The following is a 10,775-nucleotide window of genomic DNA, read 5'->3' on the forward strand; positions in this document are numbered from 1 at the left end:
AAGAATCAGAAAAAATTGGGCTGTATGTAATTTGGCACTCCTAAATAAATTAGTTAACCAAGCTGAGATAATATATTGCTTTACAAGGATTATGTGAGGATTAAATGCAATGATATTTTTTACATGTTATAGCACTCAAGAAATTATGGTTATTTTTGCATTGAATTTTTGGATGGTTTGCATTTTCTGATGGAGTGTCTAAATACCTGTTGTGAAATTATATTGTTTTCCTAATGACAACTCAGATGTTTATTATTTCCAAATATGCACTAAAGAGCAGTGGTTAGTTCTTCAAAGTTTTTACTCTCCCAAGCACTTTGGCTAAGTGACTGAGGACCTATAAATTGATACTAAGATGGTCACAGGAACTTTACTATCCAAAAATGATTTTATGAAGGCAATAATTATTTTGCAATGCAAATAATCAACCCCCTAATTAATCTTCTCTAAAAGTTCTGATTTTTATGTGCTACAATGATTTTTCTTGATAATGACACCCATTTGTGTTCATTTTTGGCTATTTTACAGTTAATAACTCAGTCCTTAGCAAATTGTTGAAAGTTGAAATAATCAAAACTCTGGAGTTGCTGCATTTCTTAGCACATAAGCCATTCCCACATCTTTTACCTCATTCTTCTACTATCTGGCTTTTAAATTATGGCATTTTGGAGTTAGAAGGACCTCATAAGTCATCCTAGTTTATTTTACTTTGGGAAACTTATCCTTACAGTCAGTATTCCAATTACGACTGTGTAGCACTAGAACCAAGGGAAGCACTCTTTCACAAGGCTACTCATTCTATTAAACCACTCTCATTGCGGAAAAATATTTCTTGCCTGAAGCTGGAATCAGTATTTCTGCAATGTCCTTCATTTGGCCTTAAAATTATTTCGAAATCTCATAGTCTTTAGAAGTCGATGGAATGAGCACAAATATAATTATCTCTTGGCTTGCGTGTTTTCAAAGGAAATGTGTTATCTTAATAAGTATTTGTTGAATGCATGTGGCCAGGGAATGACAATGGCCAGCGCTTACGTGAGTGGCTAAGAGGGTTCTAAAGTGGGGTTGTTGTAACATAACAACTGCAGGGGCAGCCACGGTCCAGAGAGTGTCCACCCAGCTCCCCTCTGGTATAGCAGAATCCACTCAACCACCCCTGATTGAGAATTAGAAAGATACTACCTGACTTTGCACATTTTAGAGTGTAAAAAGGCCTTAAAGACCATCTACTTTAAATTCTTTCATTTGCCAAATGTTATTCCACCTTTCAGCTCGTCAATTTGGCATGGACAGCAATTTCCGGTGCAAATTTGAGATGCCTAGAGTGTTTTCTAAGCACTGCATACGTAAGCCCTCACTCCCTGAGATTCTGATATAATTATCCTGGAATGTGGTCCAGGCAAGCGTACTTTGAAAGTTTCCCAGGTGATTCTAATGTGTAAACAAGGTTGAGAACCGCTGTGTTAGAGATCCACATGTCCACAATTGTTGTGTTGGTGGAACAGGGAAAAAGGAGATGAGAGGCCCAGGCCAGCTGTGGCACCTAATTCCAACCAGTCATCTAAAAAAAGTGTTTCTCATGAACCAATCAAAAAAGATAAATACTGTCTGATTCCACTCCTATGAGGTGCTCGGAGCAGTCAAATTCAAAGAGACAAAAAGGAGGATGGTGGCTGCCAGCGGCTGCAAGGGAGGAAGGGAATAGGGAGCTGTTTAATGAGCACAGAGTTTCAGCTGTGCAAGATGAAAAGCTTTCTGGAGATGGATGGTGATGATGGTTGGCTGACAATGTGAACGTACTTGACATGACTGAACTGTACACATCAAATGATTAAGATGGGAATTTTTATATCTTCTCACAACTAAAAAATTTTAACAGTTTGTTCCGGTTTTTCTTTTTTGTTGTTGTTTTTTGTTTTTTGAGATACAGGCCAGAGTGCAGTGGTGCAATCTTGGCTCACTGCAACTTCTGCCTCCCAGGTTCAAGTGATTCTTGTGCCTCAGCCTCCTGAGTAGCTGGAATTATAAGTATGCACCACCACACAGGGCTAATTTTTGTATTTTTAGTAGAGACAGGGTTTCACCATGTTGGCCAGGCTGGATTCAAACTGCTGGCCTCAGCTGATCCGCCTGCCTTGGCCTCCCAAAGTGCTGGGATTATAAGCATGAGTCACAACACCTGGCCCTTAACGGTATTTTCTAATGAAAAATCTTCCTGAAGATAAGATTATTGAGACTCACACAAGGAAGAGTTCAGTAGGCAGAGCTCGAGTCATACTTGACCCCTTGGATAATGTTTTTCTGACTCTGTCATGTTCTGAATTTACCCTCACCTAAAATGACTGCTCCTGAATTTCTTCCATGAGCATTGTTGAAATACACATGATGGGTTTTGTCCCTTTATACACAGTTGAGAACAGAACTGACCCTTTCCCTTTTCTTCTGAATTACAGGGTCTGGGCTTCTAGGCCAAGACAAGCTGACACTTTGCCTGGCCGCTTCTTTAATTCAGAAGGCCCTGGTATGCTCAGGCACACAATGAGCACTGCTGGGATTAGGGCTACCAACTTGTCCTGGTTTGCAGGAGACTTTCTCAATTTTCACACTGTAAGTCCCACGTTCGTTCCAAGAATCGCTCAGCTCAGTGCAAACTCAGCTAGTAGGACTGGTCACCCTACTGGCAGTCCTAAATCTTAGGGGACCAAACTGAGGGGAAAGTAGGGGAAGGAGGAAGAAAGAGACTAGAAAAATCAGAAAGCTGTGCACAGTGTACATGACTTTTGATGACCCTCAGGGCTGCCATGGACTTCTGATTCTTGCTTTGAGTTTACTGTGATTATAATGACAGGCGTAATTAGTGACAGAATTATCAGTATAATAATAAAAACCAACAAATGTGAACACATGTCTCCAGCACCATGCTAGTGTATAACAAGTACTGTGTCATTTCTCTCTAATCCGCTAAGGCAAATACTATTTTTAACCCTATGGTAAGAAGCCCCACTGAAGATGTAATTTATGCTTTCTCGGGTCTAGAAAGACACCAGAATGTCACCTTGATCATCCTCAAGAGGATAAATAGTCAGGCACGGTGGCTCATGCCTGTAATCCCAGTACTTTGGGAGGCCAAGGCAGGAGGAGGTCAGGAGTTCGAGACCAGCTTGGCCAACATGGTAGCACCCTGTTTCTACTAAAAATATAAAAATTAGCCAGGTGTGGTGGTACACATCTGTGTTCCCAACTTCTGAGGCATGAGAATCGCTTGAGCCTGGGAGGTAGAGTTGCAGTGAGCTGAGATCATGCCACTGCACTCCAGCTGGGTGGCAGAGCAAGATTCTGACTCAAAAAAAATAATAAAGAGGATAAACTTTTGGAGTATTAAAGGCCACTGTTCCTCTGGAGATAAAGCAATTGCAATTTAAGCATGAGCTGGTTGCTCTAATGTTCAGAAAGAATATGATCAAAACCATTTGAGGGTGGGGCCTCCTTTGAAGGCAGCTACCCTTAGAAGCTCTATTATACTGGAAGAGAGAGATGAGATCCTTCCTGCTTTAAGAATCAGTGAGGAGGCGTTGCCTGACCCCCTGGTTGTTAGATCCCTGGGGAAGGAAAGGGAACAGAGGTTCCAAGTCTACAAGGGAAAGAGCCCAACCTAGTCTGAAGAGCTTTGCGGGACAGCTCATCCAAACTACTGAGCTCTAAGAACTGGAACCCTGGAAACAAGCAAGAGGATACCCACAGTTGGACCAGGTCCCAAAGATGCAGATCATCCTCCCTCAGAGATCCACAGCAGCTGGGAACCGGGATCTGCAGATCCGCTTGGTTTAATGGTACCGTGTGGAACCATCTATCAACACTGACACCCTGTGGCAGTGAGAAGCAAAGGCAGCAACCGGCTAAGCCTCCAGGCTCTCCCTGCTGGAACTAGAAAGTCCAAGTGGCCCCCTTCTTCCCTCCCTTTTTGGTTTTGTTTAGTTTTTTGTTTATATTTTCTTCAAGATGGAGTCTCACTCTGTTGCCCAGGCTGGAATCCAATGGCACGATCTCAGTTCACTACAACCTCCGCCTCCAGGGTTCAAGCCTCAGCCTCCCAAGTAGCTGGGATTATAGGTGCACAACCCCATGCTTAGCTAATTTTTCCCCTCCTTTTTGGATCCAGTGTGCTTCAAAGCACTGAGGCCATGAGATAGAATGTGCAGATACAGGATAACTATAGCTCTGATGCAGCTGATCCTGACACGGAAATGGCCGAGGATCCCTGGATGGGGCGGCTCTATACTCCTGTCTCTTAAACCTGCTTTCGAACTTATTTCCCCCGATGCTCAATTCAGGGAAGGTGAGTGATTTATATTACATTCACATGATGAGAGAGCAGTAGCTCCACTTAGTGGAAACGTGGAGGTTGAACAGGTCATGTTGGGGGATGCTATTTCGCAAAGTCAAGATATTTCATGTCCCTCCAGGAAGCCTTCCTTGATCCGAGTTACGCTTTCTCTTAACAAGCTTTTTTCCCAGTCATAAGAGTTAATGCTTCAACATCATCTCCTGCTTGTTTGTCTAGCTTTCCCTATAAATTTGTGGAAGCTAGGGACAATGTTTTGTTCACCATTGTATGCCCACTGTCTTGTATGTGGTAAAACCAAAGGGTTATTTTTATACCAAGTCCATAACACCAGACTCAGAGGAGGTCTGGGAAGAAAAGGAAAATTTGTTCCCTTTGGTGTCTGTTGCTACTTTTTTTTCTAGCTAGTATCTGCAGTTTGGAAGGCTATGGACCACTCTCTATGTGGAAGTCTAGACTTTTGTTTTTGGTTTTGTTTCCTTTGTTTTGTTTTTGAGAGAGGTTCTGGCTCTGTTGCCCAGGCTGGGATGCATGATCTCAACTCACTGCAACCCCCACCTTCCGGGCTCAAGGGAGGATCCCCCCTCAGCCTCTCAAGTAGCGGGGACTACAGGCATGTGCCACTATACCTGGCTAATTTTTGTATTTTTCGTAGAAATGGGATTTCACCATGTTGCCCAGGCTGCTCTCAAACTCCAGGGCTCAAGCGATCCACCCACCTCAGCCTCCCAAAGTGCTGGGATTACAGACATGAGCTACCACCCCTGGCCTGAATTTTAGTTTTGAAAGCAGGTCAAATAGGTTGCTGCCCCGAGCTAATGTACCACCTGCCCTGGGCTGGTTGTTTGTGCTATCAACACAGTAGTTTTTCCTTGTATTTAAAGTTCTAAAATGCAACCATTTGACTTAATAAAAGTTTTCAGCAATGACACAGAAGGGAAATGCATTTGGATATAATAAAATCACTTTTATTTTTACCATAGCAACATTTCAGCAAACATTTCTTGACTGATTTGGGAGAAAAGATCTGGTTTTATGATTCCTCATGCCTTCTCCAAGGATGAACATATTCTTTCCAAAGAACAGAGAAGGAAGCTGAATCATAAAATCATATGAACATTTTCATGAGAGGATTCCTCTTGAAGCTTGAAGAAAATAGTTTGCAGACAGATGAAAATATGCACTTATTTATGAAAAGGGAGAGTAAACATTGGAACTCCAACCTAGATGCCCATATGGGTTAAAAAAAAATTGGCAAATGCGAACTCACAGTTGATTACTCTGTGAAAAGAAATTCAGAGATGTTTAAAGCTCTTAACCTGTGAGGCCAGTTTCATGGAAGAACTCTACCTTCTACTTCAGAGACAGAACACTGGGATAGGTAGCTGCGTGTCTGGCCTGAAGTGGAATTTCTTACCATCTGTATACTCCCCCAAGACCCACAACAGATGGTTACTGAGTTGAAGCTTCCCACTGATTGTTAATGATATAAACAAGCTCAGCTCTGAGAGCTGGCATTCCGGAAGCCCAGGTCAGGGGAGCAAGGGAAAGTAGAGATGGGAATAGAGTTCTGATTCCTAGCCCCATGTTTGATACCTTCTCCCTTCAAAGTCCTGTCCCTGGACTACAAATTTAGTTCCTAGTTAGTAATCAGAAAACCATGAAAAATTTCTAAGATGCACCTGACTTTAGTATGATGTTTAAAAGGGCAGTGGGAACCATGAAGAAAGGGCAGGATCTTTTTATTGGATCTAAGAGTGGACTGATGATGTGCCTGGCAAGGAACAAGAGGCTTTCTTACAAATCAGACATTGAGACTGAGATTCCTAATGACTAGAGTGAGCTCAAAAGAGAAAGGTGGCTGAGCATGGTGGCTCACACCTATAATCCCAGCACTTTGGGAGGCCGAGGTGGGCAGATCACTTGAGGTCAGGAGTTTGGGACTAGCCTGGCCAACATGGTGAAACCATGTTTCTACTAAAAATACAAAAATTAGCCAGGCATGGTGACAGGCACCTATAATCCCAGCTACTGGGGAGGCTGAGGCAGGAGAATTGCTTGAACCCAGGAGGCTGAGGTTGCAGTGAGCTTAGATCATGCCATTGCACTCCAGCCTGAGCAACAAGAGCAAGACTCCATCTCAAAAAAAAAAAAAAGAGAGAGAAACGTGAGCTTGTGGACATATTGGACACATGGGACCCAGGGGCCTCAAACACTGTTTTACGGGACAAAAGAACACAAAGGGTAATGCAGCCTAACATTCTGTTTCTTCCTTTCTCCCCTCTCCTTTCTTCCCTCCCTGAGAAACCACAGTAGGATAAGTCTCATTCAACCAAATGGTTGTCAATTATATGAGTTGTACTTTTCTCTTGCTGAACAGCAAACTGGCTTTCCTCCTCTTCATCCTCCTTTTTCTGCCTATAGAGCAATCTCCTCCTGTCCATTTTGCAGGGCCGATAGGTCAGATACAGTGCTATGGTGATGACACCCACTCCAAGGGCAGTGGTAATAATGACAAAGATGGTAGAGCTGATTCCTTGATCCAGTCCTGCCCAAGCACAGACGACAGAGTTAGGACAGTGTGAGGGTGTGAGGGTCACCCACCCCAGCCCAACCAAGCCCACTTCTGAGTCTCACTCTTCCCAACCTAGTAGAATCTTTCTTATTTTCATGCTTGGATAAGAATCCCAAACCCCGAGGGGGTTCCATCCTGGGCCTGGCAGTAGGGCAGCAAGGTTACCTTGAACAATGACAGCAATGTCTTTGCTGACAGAGCCCAGCTGGTTAGTGGCTGTACAGCAGTAGGTTCCTGTGTGGTTCTGGGTTGCCTTCTGTGGCACTTCAAAGTCAAAGACCACCCCATTCCAGGTACACACCAAGGCTGGAGCTGGGTTTCCCTTTGGGATGCAGGCAAGCATGTATTCCATCCCTTCTAGCCAGGTCTGTTTGCCAGGGCAACCAGATTCCTCTAACCGTGGCTTGTCTGCAAAAACAGAGTCTCCCAAGGAGCTGAGTTCAGAGCACCACACTCCCTCCCCACCTTCACACCCCGCTCCCTCTCCTCCCCTCACCCAAATGCCATCCCCTCTACCCAACAGCTTTCCTTCCCGAGGGAGCACTATCAGCTCCCTGCTCTGAGCTAACTCTTCCTTCCTACCTTTCCTATGGGCAGGGAGTCTGAGATGAAACCTAGGGTATTTTTATGGATTCAGACTAAATGGTAACACTGCTCTGTCCATGGTGGCCCTAGGGCCCCTGCTTCCTGTCTTGGCATCTCAGTGGGGAAGGAGCTAGGTAGTGGTGAACTCAGAGATGAGGATTTTTCTACCTTTGTTGTTGTTGTTGTTGTTGTTTTTTTTTTGAGACAAAGACTCACTTTGTAGCCCAGGCTGGAGTGCAGTGGTGCCATCTCGGCTCACTACAACCTCCGCCTACCAGGTGATTCTCCTGCCTCAGCCTCAGGAGTACCTGGGATTACAGGTGCCCACCACCGTGCCCAGCTAATTTTTGTATTTTTAGTAGAGATGGGGTTTCACCATGTTGGTCAGGCTGGTCTCAAACTCCTGACCTCTAGCCATCGGCCTCCCGAAGTGCTAGGATTACAGGTGTGAGCCACCATGCCCAGTCTATTTTCTCTACTTGTCAAAATACAAATTTTTATATGGAAATTTTGAATATGTCCCTCTTCAGCATAAACTCCAACTATCACTTCCTCTGTACTCCTTGACCATCGACTCTCAACCACTGCTGCGTGATCACTTGAACCACTTTCCTTTATGTTCCAAATTTCCCCGCATCTTGTTTCCCACTTACTTTCCTGGGCGTAAGGTAAGCTTGGAGAGCTTTCCTTTTATTCTCTCCTTTGTCTTTTTTAATGAGAAAAATGTGACAACTCTAATAATGAAGCAGTGGCCAAGAAGCTCTCTAGAAATGGGAAAATAATGATCCTCATTTTGACAAGAAAGGTCAGGCCTCTACTCACATAGGACATGGAGCTGGATCACAGTGGTTTTCATCAACCGCTGACCCTGCACCTCCAAAGAGGCCTCGCAGGAGAAATTTCGGCCATCATGTTCCTCCATGGCAGTAAATAGAAGCCAGGCAGGCTCCCCAGAGGCAAGGAGGTCTGGGGCTCCCTGAAGCCGAAGAGTAGGGCTGGGTGATGTTAATACATGCCCTGAGCAGGTCACATTAATATCGGTCCCTGCCAATGGGTATGATTCTTTTAGCTCCAGGATTGGTGGAGGGAACCCTGTAAGAAAAGGAAAAGGAGAGCCAGACACATTTATCAAAACTAGCAGACACTTGTGCATTCTTGCTGCTGGTGGAATCCCTTGGGAAGGCAACTTGGGAAAGACTTTGGATACCATTGCTGCTTCTGTAAAAGCTGAAGGTAAGAATGAGGTGATTTGGGGATTCGAGAGCTTATCTTATGCATGCACACCTTTAGCTACGCTTTGCTGCAAGAACTGCAAGATGTATGTTCTTTCCTTTTTTTTTGAGACAGAGTCTTGCTCTGTCGCCCAGGTTGAAGTGCAGTGGCATGATCTCAGTTCACCGCAACCTCTGTCTCCTGAGTTCAAGCAATTCTTTGCCTCACCCTCCCGAGTAGCTGGGATTACAGGCACCCACCACCACGCCCAGGTAATTTTTGTATTTTTTGTAGAGACAGGGTTTCACCATCTCGGCCAGGCTGGTCTTGAACACCTGACCTCATGATCCACCCACCTTGGCCTCCCAAAGTGCTGGGATTACGGGCGTGAGCCACCTCGCCCGACCTAAGATGTCTTTTTCATCTTACAGCTTTCCTCCTCACCTCAAATAAATGTTCCTAAGAAGTAGTTCAGGCATCCACAATCACTCTGTAAGCAGGATGGCCTAAAGAAACTGGGGATGAAGGCTAGAAAGAAGTACTAAAGCAATACATGTCTCCAATCTGCCTGCATTTACCAGAGAAAGATGAAGACTCATATTCACTTGAGAATGTACCCAGTGAAGGGCAGCAGGGATATCTACCACCAAATTACCAACCTGTTACTCTGTATTTTCAGCAGCAGAGAACCCGTATGAGAAAGGAAGAGGCAGGTCACTTACTGTAGCTGTGCACTAGCTTTCTTGTTTTCTGTTCAATTGGACCCAGAGATGCAAAGCAGGACAGTTCCTGATCACCAGCCTCCATGGCCCGAATGGTAGCATTGGCCCGTGCTATGTCCCCTTCCCAGGAAAGGAAGGAGCTCAACTCCTGGTCTTCCAGGAACATGTGGAATATAACTTCTTCAGCTGGAAACACTCTAGCCACCTCACACCTCACAGTCTCCGCCATCCCAACCTCCAAAAGGGAAGAGACCCAGATCTGGGGACTCTGAGAGAATTCTGCCAAAAAAATAAGGACAAGGAGAGAAAGGAGAAAAGCCATGAGAAATCATGTCATGCAGGACCCCACAAGGTAGGGAGGGAGTTGGGCTAAAAGGTCTTTCTTCCCCAGGGTGAGTTTAAAGCCCAAGCAAAGGTGAAGCTCAGTTACTCTCACGCCCCCACCCTAAACCCCGTGAGAACTTAATCCCAAAGGCCAAGGCAGGATGAGCAAAATGAGCCCCACGATTCCTCCTGCACCTGAGTTCTGACTCACCAAAGATCCGGAGTATTTTGATGGGTGAGCTGCCTTGAAAGAGCCTCCCACCTTGCAAACTCAAGTCCAGGTCTGCACGGCAGGAAAAACTGCACCTGTCATTTTCCCTTTGGGCTCTGACATGGATGATGACCTCAGCTGTTTTGGAGGCCATAGCCAAGCTCATAAATTTCTTTCTATGCAGTTCTTGGTTACCCTGGAGAAGGGTAAGGGTGAGGTTCTCCAAGGGTGCTACTCTGGGCACATGACATCTCACTGTGAAGGCTTCATCCACAGCCACCCAGGCAGGCTGCAGCTCCAGAATCACTTGCTCTGGTGGCTCTTTAAGACAAAAAGGCAGGGCTTGATGAGAGTGCTACCCACCTCTCCAGAAAGAAATAGCATAGGACAGGAAGATGTGGTGATACAAATCACAGAAGGTGACTGCCACCCTTAAACTATCTGGTCAGCAACGTCAGCTTTCTGCCATCCCTGCCCTAGATAGGATGAATTAGTCTTTCGGCCCTTCCTCTGCTCATCAAAAGTGGCTAGGGCCATAGCCAAGAAGAGGGACTGTTGAGGGAGGGTCCCTTGCTTTGACTGCTGCCATTCTGGAAAGCACTGATCTCTTGCCAGAGGGGCTTCAGAGGCAAGAGCAGCTTCTGGGGTCTCCTTAGTATCACCTAAAATCTATACTCTAGCAGGCCGGGCAAGGTAGCTCATGCCTGTAATCCTAGTACTTTGGGAGGCCAAGGAAAGTGAACCACTTGAGGTCAGGCGTTTGAGATCAGCCTGATCAACATGGTAAGGCCCTGTCTCTACTAA

At 45.2% G+C, this 10,775-nt stretch overlaps 1 protein-coding gene across 1 annotated transcript; it reads right to left on the reverse strand.

Annotated features, from left to right (window-relative positions):
• Positions 1-6,435: 6,435 nt before the first annotated feature.
• Positions 6,436-10,504, reverse strand: LOC108318258 (intercellular adhesion molecule 5). The gene is made up of 5 exons (XM_017549171.2): positions 9,972-10,504; positions 9,437-9,715; positions 8,325-8,594; positions 7,083-7,325; positions 6,436-6,890 (listed from the first exon to the last, which is right to left on the reverse strand). The coding sequence occupies exons 1-5, from the start codon at positions 10,135-10,137 to the stop codon at positions 6,667-6,669; spliced, it is 1,182 nt and encodes a 393-aa protein (XP_017404660.1). The 5' UTR covers positions 10,138-10,504; the 3' UTR covers positions 6,436-6,666.
• Between the last annotated feature and the right edge of the window lie 271 nt (positions 10,505-10,775).

The sequence above is a fragment of the Cebus imitator genome, unplaced genomic scaffold (genome assembly GCF_001604975.1).
Source record: "Cebus imitator isolate Cc_AM_T3 unplaced genomic scaffold, Cebus_imitator-1.0 Scaffold217, whole genome shotgun sequence".
Classification (NCBI taxonomy): domain Eukaryota; kingdom Metazoa; phylum Chordata; class Mammalia; order Primates; family Cebidae; genus Cebus; species Cebus imitator.